Source organism: Stegostoma tigrinum, chromosome 20, assembly GCF_030684315.1.
Source record: "Stegostoma tigrinum isolate sSteTig4 chromosome 20, sSteTig4.hap1, whole genome shotgun sequence".
In the NCBI taxonomy this organism is placed as follows: domain Eukaryota; kingdom Metazoa; phylum Chordata; class Chondrichthyes; order Orectolobiformes; family Stegostomatidae; genus Stegostoma; species Stegostoma tigrinum.
This window is the reverse complement of record NC_081373.1, coordinates 28,495,653-28,517,870: the sequence shown is the minus strand read 5'-3', so window position 1 is coordinate 28,517,870 and position 22,218 is coordinate 28,495,653. Positions and strand designations below refer to the sequence as shown.

The window sequence follows — 22,218 nt, the reverse complement described above, 5'->3', positions numbered from 1 at the left end:
CTCTTGTATTCAGCCACTTCCCCTTTCTTTTACTTGCCCATTACCTATATGTTTAAAATAGGCTGTTTCTACATTGAACATTCTAACTCATCATGCAAGTCTATTCTAGTTTATTTCTCATTTGTTTCCCTACCCATTTCATCATCCCCCGGGGGGGAGGTTAGTATTCCTATCTCTGAACCAAGAGTCCTGGGTTCAAGTCCCAACTGCTCCAGAGACGTGGTATCAGCTCTGAACAGATTGATTTCGAAAGTACCCCAAATACCTAGTTTCCAACGCCTTGCCTAGAGGGAAGGTGTCATATGCTAAGCGTTTCCGACTTTGACCATGGTACTTGGCTTTGAGAATAATTCTTAGAATGCCACCTTCAAGACCTTCTTTCACGTTGTCTTCTATTGCTGAAATGCCCTTTGAGAATGTTAATTTTATTTCTTAGGTCAATTACTTTTTTAAAAAAAATTAGGTCAATTTATTTTTTAAGATTGTTCAAAGCCTACATACTCATTTTCCAAAATGTTTTACACTAGCCTTAGTGAGGCAACAGACTTCGGCTTTGGTTGCAAAGTTGTCTTTACTCTCAACGAATATTTCGCCCTCCTTTAGCACTACTAATTGAGTGAATGCAAATCATAGATCTGGTTCTGTCGCACCAGACCCAATACAGTACTATACTGAAAACATAATCGATTGTACAGCCAGCACGTCCTTCGTTGAGTATTTCACCCTTCCCGAGCTCAGGTAAGATCCTCAAGTGATCTAAAGGTTCTCTCTGCTGTTTGACAAGTGAGGATGTCAGTCATTGCCATGATTACTGGCCCCTGTTGGTGCTGTGGTTTCCAGGGTGACAGTTTCCGTGGGGACTTGTTAAGCTGTCGCACTGATTCCTCCCTCCCGAACTCTGACCCCTTCTGGCTTTTGTTCGGTTGCTCGCTTCAATCTTCCAGCGAGGATTCGGCGGAAGAAAAAATAATTTAAATTGGAAATCCGTTAAATTAGCTCCCCGCCGCTGTCGATGACAATGCCGTTGATCGCGTTCAAAAGGTCATCACACCACCGCCAGCCCGAGTGGGATGTTACTCTGGTTAAACGACGTTTCCAGGGCAGACATTAATTAGAGGGTAAGTGAAGCAATAAGATTAAAAATAAATGCTGGTAGGCAGGTCCGACACAGCAACGAGATGAGATGCAGCTTTAGTGTTCTTTTTGAGGAGGATGAGGTGTACGTTATATATTTAGGGAGTCCGGGTGCATCGCTTGACGCGACGGTCCAACGATCCACGGACATGTCCGCCTCCAACTCCGTGGGGTTCGAATAACCCGGCCTCTGCCTGTCCTAACCCCCCTCCCAATCCTTTCGGGAGTCGGTTTTAATCCCCTCCCCCTCAGTTTTCAAATCCACAACACGGCCTTAGCGGCGCAGCCTAACCTGATGCTTTGACTGTCCGTGATTGACATTGGATTGGTTCAATGGGAATCGGCGACCGACCTGACTGACCAATTGTCTCGAGCAGGCCCGGCGGCGGTTCCGCCCCTCTCTCAACACGGTCCGGTGAGAAGTGAACGGGGTCCAATTCACTGAGAACAAAGTCGGGTGGATGTCCGTCACCCACAGAGCCGGCAATCTAGCATTCAGTCGCTCTCCCTCCAAATAAAACCAATTACAGATGGAATGGTATAGAAATCGTGGAACCTGTTGGAAACAAGAAGCTCGTCTCTAAAAGGCGATCACCTTAAGTTAAAGATTAGTTTCTGATAATTTTACAACTTTTATAAGAGAACGTCATTCGCAATTGTCTTAATGAATAGTTTAGAATCTTTCGTTTAGAGTACGATAAAGGTTCAATAGGTTTATGGTTTGAAGAGATTGCTTTATGAGAAATAATTGATTAGACCCGAGTTTAGGATTGAGGCTTTCTCAATTACACATGCAAAATTCTCAAGGGACATGGCACGGTTGGTGCTGATGGCCTTATTTTCTCCTTTTAGGAGAATAAGGGATTGGCTGTTTAGGATTGAGATGATGAGGCACTTCACTGAATCTTGGATTTTTGGAAATCCCACACCAATGAACGGTGCTGAGTCAATATGTACATTCAGGGGTAATCAATAGATTTATGGATATTGTGGGAATTATGGGATGTCAAGCTCACAGGGGAAAGTGGAATTGAGTTAGAAGATGAGCCATGATCCTGTTGAATGGCAGGGCAGGTTCAAGGAGCCAAATGATCCATCTCTACCATTTCTTATGTTTTTATACCCTGTGTTCAGTTGCACTGTGGCTGGGAAGAAACACCGTAGCAACGTTAATACAGAATATGAAATATTACAATATACATTAAAAATGTTATTTGTCTATATGCACACTGTGTAAAATAAACTTAATACATACAGATTCTGTCCTTAATTTCTACGATCTGTGTGTTGAGGAGCAATACATAATATTTGTTTGCCGCTATATATCAACCGATATTCATCTATACTCATTTGTTACGTGGGAATTTTTGAACAGTGTAAAATAGGGGAAATTAAGGTAGAAGTGACTTGCACCAATAATTACTGCCCTATGTTATTCTCCCAAGACACTTATTCCCCTGTTGTCCCAGCTGAAGACAAGTAGTTATCAAAGCTTTGCCTTCCCATTTGGCAATCGCCATTTAATTTCATTTTCACACTGTTGCCATTTGGACAAAAATGATGTTGCTGAAGACCTAGCAACAGTGATGTTCTGAAAAGGCATCCTATACCGCTGTTTTCCAGGGACTGTCCCCAAGTACAATCCCTCATTTTAGTTTCTTCTGCAAGAACCTCTGGCATCCATACACAGCAGTGACTTCCAAATCTGGAAGTCATTGCTGGAAGTGGCATCAGCTCACCGATTGGCACGTGCAGACCCTTGGAGTGACTCCACAGCTTAGATGAAATGTTAGCCCCCAGGTAAGGTCTGTGTCAGAGGAACAGGAGAAGGCCATTCACCTGTCAAGTCTTTCCATCAATTAACTGGATCACGGCTGATCACCTACCTCCATGCCACCTTCCTGAACTGTCTCCTTTTTTTAAAAATTCACTCGTGGGATGTAGACATCGCTGGCTGTCCAGCATTTTGTTGCCCTTGAGAAGATGGTGGTAAACTGGTAAACTGCCTTCTTAATCTGCTGCAAACTGTATGCTGTAGTTTAACCCACAATGTCTGTAGGGAGGAAATTCCAGAATTTTGACCCAGCAACAGTGAAGGAACGGCAATATATTTTCAAGTCAGGATGTTGAGTCGCTTGCAGAGCAACTTGCAGGTTGTGGTGTTCCCAAGTATCTGCTGCCCTTGTCCTTCTATATTGAAATAGTTGTTGGTTTGGAATTTGCTATCTAAGGATCTTTGGTGAATTTCTGCAGTCCATCTTGTAGATAGTAGCAGATATGTTTACTGTGGATCAGTGGTTGAGAGAGTGGATGTGGTGCCAAGCAAGCTGGCTGCTTTGGCTTGGACGCTGTCAAGTTTCTTGAGTGTTCCTGGAGTTGCACTCATCCAAGCAAGTGGGGAGTATTCATCCTGACTCGGCCCTTGTAGATGGTCGTAAGGCTTTGAGGAGTCAGGAGATGAGTTACTCGTCATAGTATACCTATCCACTGAGCCACTCTTGTAGTCACTGTGTTTATGTGACAGGTCAGTTGACTTTCTGGTCCATGGTATCCCCAAGTGTTTTGATAGTGGGGATAGAGTGTTCGTGACATCACTGAACGTCGAGAGGCATGATTAAATTGTCTCTTATTGGAGATGGTCATTGCTTGACATTTGTGTGGTGCAAATGTTACTTGCCAGTTGTCAGCCCAAGCCTGGATATTGTCCAGACCATGTTCCATTTGAACATGGACTGCTTCAATATCTGAGGAATCATGAATAGTGCTGAACATTGTGTAATTATCGGTGAACGACCCCATTTCTAACCTTATGATGGAGGGAAGATCATTGATGAAGATGGATAGGCCCAGGACACTACTCTGCAGAACACCTGCAGAAATATCCAGGAACTGACTGAACTCCAAAAACCACAACCACCTTCCTATGTGCCAGGTATGACTCCAACCAGCAGAGACTTTGCCCCCTCTTACCCATTGATTCCAGTTTTGCTAGGGATCCATGATGCTTCACTCAGTCAAAAAGTCACAGTTAAACAGCACAGAAACAGAGCCTTCAGTCCAGCTCGTACGTGCAGACCAGATAGCCTAAACTGATCTAGTCTCATTTGGCCCATATCCCTCAAAACCCTTCCTATTCACGTGCCCATCGAGATGCATTTTTAAATTTTGCAGTTTTATGCACTTCCACCACCTCCTGTTGCAGCTCATTCCATACATGCACCACCCTCTGCATGAAAAAGTCACCCCCTCGGGTCTTTTTTAAATCTTTCCCCTCTCACCTTAAACCTATGCCCTCTAGGTTTGGACTCCCGCACCCTGTGAAAAAGACCTTGACTATTCACCCTATTCATGCCCGTCATAGTTTTATAAAGCTCTGTAAGGTTATCCCTCAGTCTCTGATGCTCCAGGGAAAAATGCCTCTGCCTATTCAGCCTCAGCCCATACAGCCTCTCCCTATAGCTCAAACCCTCCAATCCCAGCACATCCTTGAAACTCTTTTCTGAACACACTGGTTTAACAACATCTTTCCGATAGCTGGAAGACCAGAACTGAATGTAGTATTCTAAAAGTGGCCTCACCAATGTCCTTTACAGGTGCAACTGCAAAGGCTACAGACCCTGACAATGTTCCAGCAATGGTACAGAACTTGTGGCTTTCCTAACTGATCCTACACTGAATGCACTGATCAAGCATACCAAACACCATCTACAACACTCTGTCTACCTGCAACTCCATTTTCAAGGAACTGTGCACCTGCACTCCTAGGACTGTTTGTTCAGCAACACTCCCCAGGGCTCTGCCATTAATTGTATAAGCCCCGTCCTGATTTACCTTCCCAAATGCAGCACCTCACATTTATCTACATTAAACTCCATATGCCACTCTTCAGCTCATTTCCCACCTGATCAACGTCCTGTTTTACTCTGGGCTTTACTGTCCACTACACCAACAATTTTGCTAACATCTGTACCTCCTATAATCACATTCAAATCATTTATATAAATGATGAAAAGCAGTGGATGCAGCACTGATACCTGTGGCACATCACTGGTCACAGACCTCCAGTCTGAAATACAACCCTCTACTACCACCCTCTGTCTCCCACCTTCAAACAAATTTTGTGTCCAATTTGCTAGCTCCCCACGGATGACAGCGTTGATGTCAAGTGCTGTCACTCTCAACTTACCTCTGGAATTAGCTCTTTTGACCCTGTTTGAACTAAGGTTGTAATGAGGTCAGGAGCTGAGTGGCCCGGGCCGTACCCAAACTGGGCGCCAATGAGCAGCACTGCTTAAGAGTACTGTTGATGATATTTTCCATTACTTCACTAATGATTGAGAATAGACCGATGGGGGCGATAATTGGCCAGGTTGGACTTGTTTTGCTTTTTGTTTATGGGGATGTACCTGGGTAATTTTCTACAGTATTAGGTAGCTGCCAGTCTTATAACTATACTGGAACAGGTTGGTTAGGGAAGCAGTAAGTTCTGTACTATTGCCAGAATATTATCAGGACTCATAACCTTTGCAGTATCCAGTGTTTCCAACCGTTCCTTGATATCATGTGGAGTGAATCGAATTGGGTGAAGACTGGCATCTGTAATGCTGTGGACCACTGGAAGAATCCAAGATGGATCACCCACTTGACACTTCTGATCGAAGATAGCTGCAAATGTTTTGGCCTTATCTTTTGCACTTAAGCTTTTGCTCTCCTGTCATTGACTTTGGGGATGTTTGTGGAGCCTTGTCCTCCAGTGAGTTGTTTAATTGACCACCATCATTCATGACTGGATGTGGCAGAACTGTAGAGCATAGACCCGATTGATTGGTTGGAGGATTGCTTAGCTCTGAGTAGCACATGCTGCTTATGCTGTTTAGCATGCAAATAGTTCTGTTTGATAGCTTCACCTAATTGATCTCTCATTTTCAGGTATGCCTGTAGCTGCTCCTGGCATGCCGTCCTGCATTCTCCATTTAAACCATTGATTGTAATGGTTAAGTAGGGGATATGCTGGACCATGAGGTTGCAGATTGTGTTCGAGTACAACACTACTGCTGTCGATGGTGCACAGCACCTCATGGATGCCCAGTCTTGAGTTGCGAGATCTGTTTGAAGTCTGTCCAATTTAGCACATTGTTTTAACTACACAACACAGTAGACAGTACTCTCAGTGTGAAGGCAGGATTTCACCTGCATAAGGACTGTGCATTGGTCACTCCTACCAATGCATCAGCACTGGCAAATTGGTAAATGAGGTCAAATATGTCTTTCCCCTCTCACCACCTGCTACAGACCCAGTCTAGCAGCTGTGTCCTTTAGGACTCGACCAGTTCAATTGGTCATGGTGCTACCAAGCCACTGTTCGTGATGGATGTTGAAATTCCCCACCCAGAGTACATATTGCATCCATGACACCTCAGTGCTTCTTCCAAATTTTGTTCAACATGGCAGGGCTATTGGATCATCAGCCAAGGGAAGACAGTACTTGGTAATCAGCAGTAGGTTTCCTTGCTCGTGTTTAACCTGTAGCCATGAGACATAATCGGGTCCAGAGTCAATATTAAGGACTCTGACAGTAATTCCTTTCTGACTGTCTATGACTGAGTCACCCCCTCTGCAGGGTCTGTCCTGCCACTGGGACAGGACATATACAGGAATGGTGATGGTAGCGTTTGGAACACAGTCAGGTATGATTCCATAAGTATGACTTACGTCAGTCTGGTGCTTGACTAGTCTCTGAGACAGCTGTCCCAATTTTGATACGAACCTCCAGTTGTTAGTAAGGATGACTTTGCAAGATTGACATAGCTGTTTGTGCCATTGTCTGTTCCAAAGCTTAGATCAGTGGTGAGTGGTTTGTCTGGTTTCATCTCTTCCTTGAGACTTTGTACAAAACGATTTAATTGAGTGGCCTGCTACGCCATTTTGGAGGGCAATTGGAGTCAACCACATTGCTGTTGGTCTGGAGTCAAATTTAGGCAGACCAGGTGATGATGGCAGATTTCCTTCCCAGACCAGATGGAGTTTTTTTTTTGACAATTGACAATGGTTTCATTGTCTTCAGTAGATTCTTAATTTCAGATTTTTTTATTTGAATTCAAGTTCCACTATCCACCGCAGTGGGATTGGATCCGTGAAAGTTGCCACCCAGGTTGACAGGGTTGTTAAGAAGGCATACAGTGTTTTAGCTTTTATTAATAGAGGGATCGAGTTCCGGAACCATGAGGTTATGCTGCAGCTGTACAAAACTCTGGTGCGGCCGCACTTGGAGTATTGCGTACAGTTCTGGTCACCGCATTACAAGAAGGATGTGGAAGCTTTGGAAAGGGTGCAGAGGAGATTTACTAGGATGTTGCTTGGTGTGGAGGGAAGGTCTTATGAGGAAAGGCTGAGGGACTTGAGGCTGTTTTCGTTAGAGAGAAGAAGGTTGACAGGTGATTTAATTGAGGCATATTAAATAATCAGAGGGTTAGATAGGGTGGATAGGGAGAGCCTTTTTCCTAGGATGGTGACTGCGAGCGTGAGGGGGCATAGCTTTAAATTGAGGGGTGAAAGATATAGGACAGATGTCAGAGGTAGTTTCTTTACTCAGAGAGTAGTAAGGGAATGGAACGCTTTGTCTGCAATGGTAGTAGATTCGCTAACCTTAGGTATATTTAAGTCATCGTTGGACAAGCATGTGGACGTACATGGAATACTGTAGGTTGGATGGGCTTGAGATCGGTATGACAGGTCAGCACAATATCGAGGGCCGAAGGGCCTGCACTGTGCTGTGATGTTCTATATTCTATTTATCTCGATGACAAAGGAAGGCGGAAGGAAAAGGAGTGCGCCAATAGGCGGAGACAGAGCCCAGCAAGAGAAAGAAAGTCAGGATTATTGGTAGTAAGCCATGGAAGAAGAAAAGCTACATAGGTGTTGATGGGGACTATGAATGGCTGAAAATTAGTTGGCTGTGCTGAAAGTAACCCATTTTTCAGATTTCCAGCATCACAGTTCTTAATTTTGTGCCCTTTTAGATGCATGTTTTCTTAGCTGTGTACCGGTTTTAAAGTGAACATGCAGTTCTGTAAGTATTGCAAGTATAATATTATCTACAGGATGTTAGAGCTTCAAATTAGCACCTGATGCTTGTAAACATTTCAGTCTTTTTATACCAGGTACTACAGATGTGAGGACATTAGTGTGCACACAGTGGACAACCATCAGAAGAATACAGAGAAGCCAGACTATTTTTAAAGATTTTATTCAGCATTCCAAACTAGCTTAACAGCATACATGTTGTTTTGGGTCTCGACAATGCAGCTAATATCCTCTCTTAACCTCTGAAACTGAACATGCATCCAGCAGCTTGAAGGAAGACCCATTCCATCAGTGCTATATAAAGCGAACACCAGTTTCTTACAAATTTTGTGCTGTTGCTTGGACTCTACAAGTGTTTGATGCTTTGTACAATTCCCTCAAGTCATAAAAATGTACAGGGAGTGATGTGATATCAGCTGAGTGAGTTTTCACTGATTTCAAAGCTTCTGAATAAATTAGTTTTCCTATTTATGTGATTCTGTGCTGATGTAAATGTGCTTTGAAAAAGACTTGGGAGTTAGCACTTCAGTATCATTTCACAGAACTGTTTTAGGAAGCAGTTCTCTATATTAAGTCCATACTGCTATGTAGTGTTAGGTTTTCCTACTGAGCAATTAAAACTCCTCACGTTTCCATCAGAGCAACTTTGTTGTACTGTTCTGTTAATTAAATGTAATCATTCGATCACCTCAATTGAAATATAAATAGATATCAGGCATTTGTCAAAAAATGCTATTGCTATAACATTCACATTTTATTTAATTTCAGTGTTGTTCTTCACAATGTACTCCTCAAAAGTTGTATTTTCTTTTTTCAAGGAAATAAAGCAATTTCTTGAACCATTGAGAGATTATGGATGAGAAAAGAGCTGCTTCTGTAGACTTCGTCAAGGATTTCCAGGAGTACCTCACTCAGCAGACTCAACATGTGAATATGATATCTGGCTCAGTTGGTGTGGAGAAGGACCCAGAATCTCTACAAACTGGTAAGGTCATGTTTACATGCAAAAATTATGTTTTGCGCATGGTGAGTACTGGCATGTCACTCTCAGACTGACTTGTCTGCTACGGTTACTTAGAGTCATAGAAAAAGGAAATCCTGAATCAGGACTGTCAAATTAAAATTTCCACTCGTCATCAGAGAGGTCTAGGCCCGAAACGTCAGCTTTTCTGCTCCTAAGATGCTGATTGGCCTGCTGTGTTCGTCCAGCTCCACACTTTGTTATCTTGGATTCTCCAGCATCTGCAGTTCCCATTATCTCTAAAATCTCCACTCAACTGAATTAAACGTCTGTCTTTGAGGACCTAAGCTAGGAGAGTTAACATTGGTCGAAAATATTTTCTTTTCAATAAACTAAATGCTTTCTGAAGAAAAATGCAGCAAACCAGCCAACAGTGTACCGTAGATTATAGATTGTACAACTTAAAAATGTATCAGGCTATCAGAAAACCTTTTGCCTGATTTTACAAAAAGCAATTGAAAATTTGTGTCGTTAGCCTGTTATTTTTCAATAAATTCATTCATTAACAATAATGTTACTGGTTGTGTTTTAATGACAAGAGGGTGGCATGTGCATGGTATGAGCTGCCAGAGAAAGTGGTGGAGGCAGTTAAAACATTTAAAAGGTATTGGAGGGGTAAATGCATAGGAAGGGTTGTTATTGATCTTTTGCAGCACTCTTTTCCAGTATTTTGCTCCCCACCTGGAAAGTTATGTACCTTTTAATGTGGTACTTGTCCTGTCTTTCACTATTTGACACTGCACACACTTGTTTCCCAAACTCTGTGGCCAATTCATTCTTCCATATTGTATTTTCCTTCAAATCCTTGCAGTTGTTTTTCTAATTAATTGAAGAAATCCTAGAGGACAAACTTCAAAAGCTTTATTCAACTACAGTCGTATTATGTACTTAGTGCACACCTGTTGTGGTTGTTGTTTTCATTCTTCCTCATGCTAATAGTTGAGCTTTCAACAAAAACAACTCCAGGTGAATTCTGAAGCCAAATCATTATTTCACTGTCTGCTGTTAACAGTTCAAAAGATGATTCTTAGGTTAAACAGACAAGAGTTTCTCTGTTTGAATCTGCCTTTTCAAAATATAAAATGATGCCTCTTTGAGAAAGATATAGATAAAATGGATTTGAGGGCAATGCAAACTATCCTGGGATGCAGTAAGAGGGCAACAATAGGTCAAAGTGTTATGGATGAAGTGAATGATCGTAGAATAAGTGGTGGTTAAGCTGCTGAGGGTATGGAAAGGTAAAGGTACAGGGAACAATTCCGATGTGAAAACACGAGCACGGGTGATTGTGGGGCAAGGGGAGAAAGGGAAGGGTTGGGAAGGAAAGTTGTAAGAGCCTTATTTTCTGTGTAATTCTTATTTGAAGGCCTTTGATGACTTATTACCCTACCACAGCACTCCATGCCACCCACCATCTGAAAGGAACAAAGGAAATTAAAGTGAGAAATAAAGAGTTAAGGAGAGAGAAACAGGCAGAAAAAGAGAGGCAAGGAGACAACCAACAATGAAAATAAAACAGATACAGTTAGAGAATAGATTCTACTTTATTACATGCACTACCATTGGAGATTTGATACATAGGTGATATGTTTTGTTGAAAGCTGCTGTGTAAATCAATTTTATACTGTTAGCCTTACCTCAATGGTTATACTAGTTCATCTGAATCACGTCATGAACTTAAACCTGGCTCGAGAATCAAGCATGTTAATCCAGTCCGGTGGAAGTGCTGCTGTGTCTTTGGTGCCATGTTTCTGATGAGATATTAAACTAAAGGTCCATCTGTTCTCTCAGGTGGCCATAAACATTCTAACACACTATTTTAAGAGCAGAGCAGTTCTCTAGGTAAACTATCCATCATTTTATTCCTCAGAAAAAGGCCACTTAGATGAGTTAATTTCTGTTTGGACCTTGCTACGTACAAATTGACGAAGTTATCTCTATATTATATCAATTACAATACTTTGAGTACTTAATTGGCTTAATTACTCTAGGATGTTCAGAGGCCAAGGAAGTTACTATATAAATTCAAGCTCCGTCTTAATGGAAAGTCAATTACAGAAAGAAAATCTCTTCATATTTTTTCATCTATGGTTCCTGTGCTGTGCTGGCATTTTACTCATTAGAGCTTTTATCTGTTTGTGTTAGCTGAATGCATATTGTTATGTCTGAGAATGGTTTTCTGACTAAATATTACATTCAGTTAAAGTGAAATTTGACTTTGATTCCAGAATCAATGATTTACACAAGCATATTTACTGTCAATGAGAAATGCCACAGGAAATTTTTGTAGAAGTAGAAAACAGATTTTCAAAAGTGTCTTCCATGCAGCTCTTAATATTTACTATAAATGTAGAAAAGTTGACATAATTTGTGAATGACAATACATTTCCATTAGTGTCACCTGCATCTTAAAAAGATATTCTCTTCTAATTGGAGCTGCCTTTATTTCAAATTGCAGAGAATTGTATTTTTAATTCTTCCCACTTTTTGGGATTTATTACTGCAGGATCAGAAAATGATCAAAATGGAATCCATCATGCTTCAGTTGAAGTTTCATTGGATGACGGCTCTGGGCTCATGGCTGACGGGTTTGAAAGAACATATGATGGAAAACTAAAATGCCGATACTGCAACTACGCTAGTAAAGGGACCGCACGCCTGATGGAGCATATCAGAATGCACACAGGTAATGACTCTACATTGACTTCCACATGTTCTAAAATAGAAGCTATTATCAAATATGTTTATTTCTATTCTAACTACTTAAAGGAGCAGTACTGAACAATAAGGTGCAAACACACTAATTTAATGAACATGCTCAGTAGTATCAAATCCAAATTCCTGGAACGTCAATTAAAAATGAGATAATCAACCTTTTGACTCATTTTGATAATGAGGTTGGTACAGAGATGGTTGGTGGTATGATTCGGGGCAAGCTTGCCTCTTGATAAATGTTGTTTTAATGAAGAGAATAATTTCTACAAAATTGCTAAGTTTTAACTGAGACCAGACCGCGGCATTTAGCATCCAGGTTGATGTTAAGTTTGTGGTATTCATTGAGTGTGATGTGTAAAACTATTCCTTAACATAAATTGACTTAAATGGAGTCTCACCATCACAGCCCCCTTAAAATACAGTTAATTTTTCTTTTCTGCCATGTCGGTATTGGATTCCTTTGGTTAAAGTTGTGGTGCTAACTTCATTGTTGGAAGTAGTTTATGATCATTTGCTGTTTGGCACTGTAAGGCACTTAGATTGACATTGTGATACATTCATTAACTCAGTTTAGGTAAATGATTCTTCTGTTGTTTTTATGGTATCGGTGTTGATTTCAGTTTCTCCACACTGTTAGGTTCTGTCACTTAGGAACATCGACTTCTTGCAGGGATTTCTCCAGAAACTATTGTTCTCCCTTTTTAAGTACCAATTTTCTCACAACACATAAACTGAAGGATGTTAAATTTGATCACAATTCTTTGTAACAGTTTGATTTTTTTTAAAAGGAGTACCGATGGTGAGTCTCCCCTGTTTAAAGTGAAAAGGGCCACGACTAACGAAAAAGCAGGTAAGGATTAAAGTATTCAGTACCATCTGGTTAAGCCAACTATAGCATAGTACAGTACTGCTCCTCTAAGTAGGATATATAATGCTGTAAAATCAGCATATAACAGCAACAGTTTATTCTGATATTAATGTTTGAAAGTTTTTTGGAATTAGAGAATGGCAGCCATAATATACATTATGTTATGATGTGGAAATACAGGAACTGCTGTCACCTCTGATTTTCAAAATGCATCCTGTAAGAGGCAAGTTATTTTGTGTTGATTTTTCAATTGGAAACATATTTCATTCTCAACATTTTTAATGAGATCTCATTCAAAAGCAGATGGCGGATAACCAAGTAGCTCAGTAGTTAAGATAATTTCAAGTCACCTCGTCATTTTCCATGTTAGCTAAAAGTCCAGACCTTTAACGTGATAGTGCGTAGGGTGCAAAAATCCAATCGACACATATCCATCAGCTACGTGGGTAGAGTTTCATCAGTTTGTAATTGACCCACTACAGAAAATAATCCATAAATCTGAACTACCTCACCACGAGGAAAGAAAAACAAAACTATCCAGACTTCTTACATGGCAACCATGTTGACAACCAGATGGGATTGTTGACAGTGATCTTAGAGTTCCACCGCTCTATCGCACTCCTAGCTAAAGGACAAGCTACTTGGCGGAGGAAAAATGAGAAAAATGCAAAAAGAGAGAGAAAATGGCAAGGTTTGCTGATCTATTCTTTCTGATACAGGTGAGAAGCCCCACAGATGTCACCTATGCCCGTTTGCTTCAGCGTATGAGCGGCACCTCGAAGCACACATGCGCTCACACACGGGTGAAAAACCATACAAATGTGAGCTTTGCTCTTTCTGCTGCAGTGATCGAAGTAACCTGTCCCATCACCGTAGACGTAGGCACAAACTTCTTCCCTTGAAAGGTGCTAGGACCTGCCTGACCAATAAGAAAATGTTGGGCATTTTGCAGAAAAAAACTAACAACTCCCTGAGTTATGGGACAAGACTTCTGATTAATCTAAGTCCTTCTTCCATGATGATACAGAAGCCAGATTACCTCAGTGACTTTTCTCATGATATGTCAGCTAACTCCTATGAGGGTTTGCAAAAAGTACAGTCTGGTGGGATTTCGAGGGACACGCAAGATATTATGGTGGATAATCCATTAAACCAGCTTTCTACCTTAGCAGGCCAATTGTCCAGCCTTCCACCTGAAAACCAAGCTCCAGCATCTCCTGAGGTGGTAACCTGCAGGGATGAAAAACCATATGTGATCTCACAGTCTACAGCTCCAGTCGTTTCCACGGTAGCTTCCAGTGTGGCCCAAAGCTCATCCCCTATCAGTCCAGATGCATGTCACACGCAAAATCAGCGGAACTTCAGTCCTGTGGCTGGCCCCAGTAGTGAGCATAGTGCTCATACAAGTACACCCAGCGTGACGAACAGCCAGCCTAGCACCCCTGCTCCTGCTCTTCAAGTCCAGGATCCCCAACTTCTGCATCATTGCCAACACTGTGACATGTATTTTGCAGACAATATCCTTTATACGATTCACATGGGATGCCATGGTTACAAGAACCCATTCCAATGTAACATATGTGGATGTAAATGTAGAGACAAATATGATTTTGCTTGTCATTTTGCTCGGGGTCAACATAAGCAGAATTAACATTACAGCACTTAATTAAGAGCTGGTATTCAGTTTCAATACTTATTGGACTAATGTTGCTTCATATTGAGAATATTAAATATGTAATAAGAGGGAATGATTTACTTGCCTCACTTTTTCTTCCTTTCGTGGATACTTTAGAATGCTTTTTTTCTGTCCTCTGATGTAGTTATGGCCTAGGATTAGACCACTTCAAAGTATATTGGTGCAGCACAATTTAATATATCTCCTACCGTATAAATTCCACAGTAGCATCACTTCTTATCTCCGTGAAGATTTCAGTGATCTGAGTGAACCATGGCTAACACTAGTGTGTTAAGTGCTGATCCTGATAAGCATCAGCCACTAGTGTGAAAAAAACATTACTGCAGAGATAACAGAAAAGATGTCATCTTCAGTTACTGTCCCAATGTATGTTTTGATATTCTACTGTACACTGAAATAGCATGTAGCTGTATAGATTATTTGAATGCATTTTTGTGTACGTTCTTTCTGCATTGAAAATACTGACCATTTGAAGGTTCTATATTTTGACATGAACTACAAAAGGCCTATCAAGGAATAAATAAATTACTTGTTAAATATATTGAAAATAGCTGTCTAGATCTGGTAAGCATTCACATCTCATTATTCAATAGTTAACAGCTCACCATTGTAAAGTCAAATTTACCTGCTTCAAGTATGTCAAACTAAGCAGTTGTCCCTTAAAATTTTCAGAAATGTCTCTATGCCAATTCTAAGGATCAGAGAAACATTTCTGCATCAATGATGCAAAAATGTAAAATGTTTTGGTACAATTTTGCGTTTTCAAAATAGCTAAAATCTGTCTAGCTATAACTACTTTATCTATGTTTAGTAGTGGTCTTTATTTTGCAAGTGGTCAGTGTCAGTGGATGACCTTACAACTGCACAACCATTCATGTTGTGGCCTATTTTAGGACAATCCTCATCTTTTTACTTCACTGCAAAGGCATGAACTCAACAGAATTGTCCAATAATAATCGTAATTTATTGAATCAATATAAAGTCAAGACATTTAATAGTGATGAAATTGAAATCTTAATATCATACTTATACAGTTAAACAATTTTGTTGTTTTAATGAACTAAACTCTTTGATTTGTTACAGAAGGATCATTTATTGAGTTTTATGATTTCTTGATATGTTCCACTTTTCAATCACTTCCAGTAAGTGAGATCAGTGCATGAGCCTTTGAGCATTCATCTAGACAAATCCCCTTCTTGCCATTGCACATCAGCTCAATCTGTTTGTTAATCTTTGGGCATTTCACATGCTTTAAGAGTTAAGCTAAACTTTGGATCAGAATTTTCTTGTGTTGTGCATTTCTCACACACCGGAATTTGCTTGACCTTGAATAATAACCGCATTCATAAACATGTTGGCGCTTAATTCTCTCTCACAGCATTCTAATTCCAGCTTTTTACTTACAGCACTAAATGTCCTTTGTTACTACTAATGCTATTTTACTTTGCTTGCAACTCCTAACAGTCTGTATCTTTCACACTGTTGAAAGTTGCATTTGCATAGACGGGCTTCCACTTAACAACAATAGCTTTGACTGAAGAAAGTTGCAAAAATCCTGGGAACAAGGTATAAAATGTAATTATCTTGTTTTCTGGGACTTGTGCAATTTCTCTGCCAAAATTAAGGCAGATATGCTGGATAACCACAATTAAATTTTACCCCTTGATTTTCAAACTTTTTTTAGATTTTACAGGTTGAGTTTTGCTTGAAATTTATTTCAGGAACTTTCCCCTCTAACATATACTGTAGATATTAGATATAATGATGTCTTTTTGGATATAGTTAGATCAAAAATGTAGAATTTTAAGTAGCAAATTAGATTGTTTTTATGTCAATATTTCGTGCAAAATACATATTCTAAACTGAGTTCAATGTATAATCTGCAAACACTCTCCTTTACAATTAGATTTTGGAAACTCGAAGCACTTTTTAAAAAAATGTTATGTTGGAATACAATGTAGATATACACTCCTCCCTCTGAGGCTAATTCCATAATATAAATATCTGCCCTGGTAACGAGTGACATCACAAATTCCACAAAAATATGAATGCACTAATCTGTTGTTGGATTAAGGTCAGTTTCTGGAGTAAAATAAATGCAAGGCACTTCACTTGTGTATATCTGAAGTTTGTGGCTGCTTGTGTTCTTGGAGTACAGAGACCTTGCATTGAGGTCCAGCAGAAATTATCTCGTTGCTTACAAAGGAAGGAAGTACAAAGTGAATTATCAACATTTGCAAAAGTGAAGAAACGAAAAAGCAAATGAATCTCCATTGTGACTCAAACACAAGAGACTGTACTAAGATAGTTTCAATGAGAGCTCAATTAGTCAACATTATTTTTACAGTGTCTGTCTGTCACAGGCCCCACCAATTGCTGTACAGGAATGGTGCATTGTTGATTGTAAAGTTTAGATTGTTCTTTAACTGACTCCATTAAATATGCCTGTCACCAAAACAAATAAAATTTACATACCTTTTGTGCCTTCAAGGTTGAAAACTGATGGAATTTAACAAGGTATTTTATTTATGATTACTTGTTTTCAGTATATTTTTGGTTAGTATTTAGTACAAAATAGCTGTGTCATGTTGACCAAAACAATCATCTTTCTCATGTCCCTTTGGAAGTGGAGATTATGTAAATTTAAAGCTATACTGTCTGCTGAATTCTTCTTTATTGATTCTAAATTGATGACAAAAAATGGGTTACAATGGTCAGTGAGAAAGAAGAGTCATTTGTTTTATGTTCGGTAAGTTCATTTCTTTCTAATCTGCATTACTGGCTATTGGTACAGAATTTAATAAGTTTTGGCCTTAATTTTAGATTAAATTCTAAATTAATAACCAGCAGTGCCTAACAAATAAATACATCTATGGTACAAAAATGTTGTCATTTTCAGGGTTCCAAAATATACATTTAAGTCAGAAGATAATCTGTACAGCATGTTTTTAATCAAGTCATGTCAAGTAATTGTACATGTTGTTATAATGTATTTACACAATAGATGAATCAAATTCATTTTAGACATGAAGTTTTAATGATGGAATTTTGGATTCTTTTTAAGTAGAGACACTGACTTTACAAGGTGATCGCAAATATATCACTTTGCCTCAGTGTACAATCTCACCTCTTGGTTGGAATGTTGTGGATTAAACAAATGCCAGGAGTTGAATGCATAATTTATGTATCTCAGTAATGCAGGTATGTTTAATTGTTGAAGATGCAGACCTGTGGATAAGATGTTAGACATTTCTCCATTCCCCAAGAACAAATATCAAATGGCATTAATCGAATAGGGAGTTCTTCAAGTTTGTGAACCATAGTACATCTTTCAATCAATCACCAAAATGATTTTTAACAGGTTAATTATTTCATTGCTAGTGCATTGTGAGAAGGCAGTTTATGATGCAAAAATTACTTCACTAAACTGTGTGCTCTCGTTGTCAGTTTAAGTTTCTTGCTAACATTGGGTTGGACCTACTGGTCATAAAGCATGTATGCAAACAGGCAGTGATTTACCTTATTTTAACTTCCACACTTCTTGCACTTTAGCAGTTTAAAATAGGAAAGCAATTCTGTTTAGTTTGAAAATTCAGTTCGTACCTGTTTTCAGGGTGAAGTATTTTAACACACAGGAAATATATAAGACCATAAGACATAGGAGTGGAAGTAAGGCCATTCGGCCCATCAAGTCCACTCCACCATTTAAATCATGGCTGATGGGCATTTCAACACCACTTCCCCGCACTCTCTCTGTCGCCCTTGATTCCTTTTGATATCAAGAATTTGTCGATCTCTGCCTTGAAGGCATCCAATGTCCCGGCCTCCACTGCACTCTGCGGCAATGAATTCCACAAGCCCACCACTCCCTGGCTGAAGAAATGTCGTCTCACTTCAGTTTTAAATTTACACCCTCTAATTTTAAGGCTGTGCCCACGGGTCCTAGTCTCCCCGCCTAACAGAAACAACTTCCTAGCGTCCACCCCTTCTAAACCATACGTTATCTTGTAAGTTTCTATTAGATCTCCCCTCAACCTTCTAAACTCTAATGAGTACAATCCCAGGATCCTTAGCCGTTCATCATACGCTAAACCTACCATTCCAGGGATCATCCATGTGAATCACCGCTGGACGCGGCAGCACATGGGCTTATCCAAGTTGTTCCTAAAATACTAATCTACCTTGTCCAAATTCCAAAGTCCTCTTGATACGTCCACCCCAATGGTTATAGCAACATATGAACCTATATAGCAGACATTAATTATAAGATTGCCATAGCTGATCCGGATGAATCCTAGTTCATTGTTCAAAGACACGGTTCCAGATGGGTCGTTCTAAAACAATTAAAGTAAGATTAAATGACAGATTTTAGCGAAAATTGCAGATAGATGAATTTTAGAATCCTTAGAATAATTGACTAAAATCAGTCAAACAATAGTTGGCATTCTACACCATTTTTTTAGCATAATGAGCTGAGCCAAATTATTTCACACCATCATTCTCAGACAAGACGTGACACAAAGAAACAAAGGATCTTGGAAAGTGGTCCATTTTAAGGAGCATTTTGATGGAGACCAGAAAGACAGGTTTACGGAGGGAATTTCAGAGCTCAGGGCCAAGATAACTCAATGTAGCCAGCAGAGAGATGAAGGAAATGGAGGCTTCATGAAAGGAAAACAGTAGCGAAAGATGGAGTTGTTGAAAATCTATGATATTTGAGGATGTTACAAAGGAGTGCCAACAAAGCCACAGTGCAAGTTGAATATAAAGATGAGAATTTTCATTTGACTGTACCTGGATATGAGCTAATACAGCACAGTGAGTACAGGGCTGATCGATGAATAGGACCTAATGAGAGTCAGAACATGGAGAACAGAGCTTTGGACCAGCTGAATTTTATGGGAGGTTTGACTAAGTTCAAGAGTCATTCCTGGTCTATTTGTTAGTTATTTATATAAACATATTTGAGACAATCACATCGCCAAGAAAGCCATTGATGTTAAGGTTTTTTTTGCAGAATCTACTCCAGTAAAAGTTCTGGAATATCTAGCAATTTATGCAATTAAAAATGCAATTTGGTTCAGTCATCATTATAAATAGGTTTAATTATAAATGGAGAAAATTACATTTAAGTTCCAAAACATCTGTAAAATGCTGGAATGCTATTTAATAAAATCATATTTTACTTATTCAGTTACTTGAAAACAAAGAGTTAAATTTCTATTTAGTAGTCTTGAATATTAGTGGTTAGTATGAAACCTTCAATAATGGTCAGCAGTTCAAGAAGATCTTTATTGTAATAAATTTGCTCAGATTCCTTAAAATCATCCTCCAGTGTTTCTGACCAAATGAAAAGCAGTATCCTCTAGAAAATCTGACCTGAGTCCAGTATTCTATCATTTATTTGTTGTATATAATTATATACAGAACTGTTTATTAATGTGATGGCAGACACCACTGAGATAGCACTTTATTAAGTTGAACATGAAGGAACTTAGTGGAAAAAGTGGGTGGTGGTGGTGTTTGAGATTTTGGCTTGATTATTTCCAAGCCTTTATAATTAATAATGCTTTGTCTAACTAAGTTTTATATGCCCAAGTTTATTTTGGTTCAATTTGTATGCTGTAAAGTGAAAGGTTTTGTTACATATCAGTATCTAATGTAAAGTGTCTTTTTTGTTTGCATTTTGTCATTTTTCAGCAGTGCATTTGTATATATGTACATACATTAATGTGCATATAATTCAATGCAATTTAAATTTAGATGTTGTAAAAATGTGAATAAATTGTTAATGTGACTGTTAAATAGCCATCTAAATTAACTATTGCTAACATATTGGTACAAGTGCTTGACATAAAAATGCTAACAGTGTTTAAACTAGCCACAATGTTTGTACTTCAAAAAAGATATACATAAAAGTGAAGTTCCTTGATATTTCATGTGAGATTATCGAAACTACAAGCCCCTACAAGTTGCAGTGCCGAGATGCACTGCACTGTGCTGTGATATGAGCAGTTTAAACATTGTTTCCTGTTTTCAAGTTAGATTGTGTAAACTAAAGCAGAGCTGGAAAATTCGGTTGTTTTTGAGTTGCATTTTGTATAATACCTTCACACATTGCTTTAAATACAGCAGTATGAAGTGTAACTGAAGGTGTTGGTTGCTCTTTGTACAATAAAAGTAAGAGTTTACATTTTCTTAAAAGTTGTTTTTTTTTTCCGTTGTTTTCCCACACAGTTGTACAAATATTTTTCTAATGTTATGGCAGATAAAATGGAGGAACCTTCTTGGGATCACATTTTAATAAGCTACTCCCACATAGCTAAACATTAATGGGAGAAATTTTTGAGAGAAATAATATATGAAGTGGGATCTAAATATAAACTTGGATAGCATGGTGACTCAGTGGTTAGCACTGTTGTCTCAGTGCCAAGGCCCCAGGTTCGATTCCAGCCTCAAGTGATGTCTAGAGTTTGCACATTCTTGTGTCTGCATGATTTCTGCTGGGTGCTCTGACTCTGGATTAGCCGTGCTCAACTGTCTGTAGTATCCTGGGACACATAGGTTAGGCAGATGAGCGCTAGTAAATGTGGGTTTATGGGGATAGGGTAGGCGACTAGGATACTCTTTGGAGAGTTGGTACAGACTCAACTGCCCAAATGGCCTCCTTCCACACTGTAGGGATTCTAAACCAAGTACCTCCTCCACTCTACCGTTCAAGCCGATCACAGCTGATCTGTCTGGACTCCACTTTTCTGCCCATCCCCATTTCTCTTGATCTCCCTATCACTAAATACCTGTCTACATTCACTGTGAACATGCTATCCTCTGTTTCCCTCTCTACTCATTTCTTTGGTCTTTCTTTGTTGGTTGTAGTTAGTGAATATGGTTAATTAGGGGACCTGTATACCACTACCGAAAGTGACTTTTAAAAAAAAAATTTCATTTAAGTCCAACTGTTTCCACATCTCGTTTTCTGGAACTAAAGTTATCAATCTCAATTATACTAATACGTCAATTAGTTAACAGTCATCCCTCTCACCTTATCATTCCAAAATGTCTTGTACCCTTCAATATTCAGGTCCCAATCTATGTCATCCTCCAGCGAAGGTTATAATAGCTACCAGATCATTTTGTTCCTTTCTGTTAATCTCTTTTTGCACTCTCAGTTCATTTGTTTTGAATCAAATGCTACGTGCATTCACATACCGAAACTAAGTTTTATAATCCCAGTTTAGACATTTAGTAAATTCGAGTCATATCTGCTGGTTGATGCTGAACTCAGACTCTGTCCATTCCTATCATGATCTGTTTATCATTTCCCATGTTAATAAGACTCTCTGTGGGCTTGACCCTACTTATTGATTTGATCTCTTTCCCCCAGTGTTCAATTTAAAATCCTCTTCCTTCCCTAGTTATGTGGGTGGCAAAAAGAATGGCCCCAGCATGGTTCAGGCAGAGATCATCCCATCAATACAAATCCCACTATCTCCAGCCGAGTACCAGCACCCCACAAATTTGAACCCAGTTCTCCCATACTAATTTTTGAACCATGCATTCATCTCTCTAATCTGATTTTCCCCCATATTGATATGCACAGTTGACAGTGTTGAGTTTATAATCTTAAGTTCTACTTCATAATTTGGTGGCTGGAACCTCATACCAGCTTTGCAGAACCTCCTTTGTCCTGCCTATGTCATC

The 22,218-nt window shown here is 39.4% G+C and overlaps 1 protein-coding gene across 1 annotated transcript; it reads left to right on the top strand.

Annotated features, from left to right (window-relative positions):
- The first annotated feature begins 873 nt into the window (after positions 1 to 873).
- Positions 874 to 20,646, top strand: LOC125461987 (zinc finger protein Pegasus-like). Its single transcript, XM_048551446.2, has 4 exons — positions 874 to 1,118; positions 9,036 to 9,202; positions 11,745 to 11,924; positions 13,541 to 20,646. The coding sequence occupies exons 2-4, from the start codon at positions 9,070 to 9,072 to the stop codon at positions 14,470 to 14,472; spliced, it is 1,245 nt and encodes a 414-aa protein (XP_048407403.1). The 5' UTR covers positions 874 to 1,118; positions 9,036 to 9,069; the 3' UTR covers positions 14,473 to 20,646.
- Positions 20,647 to 22,218: the final 1,572 nt, after the last annotated feature.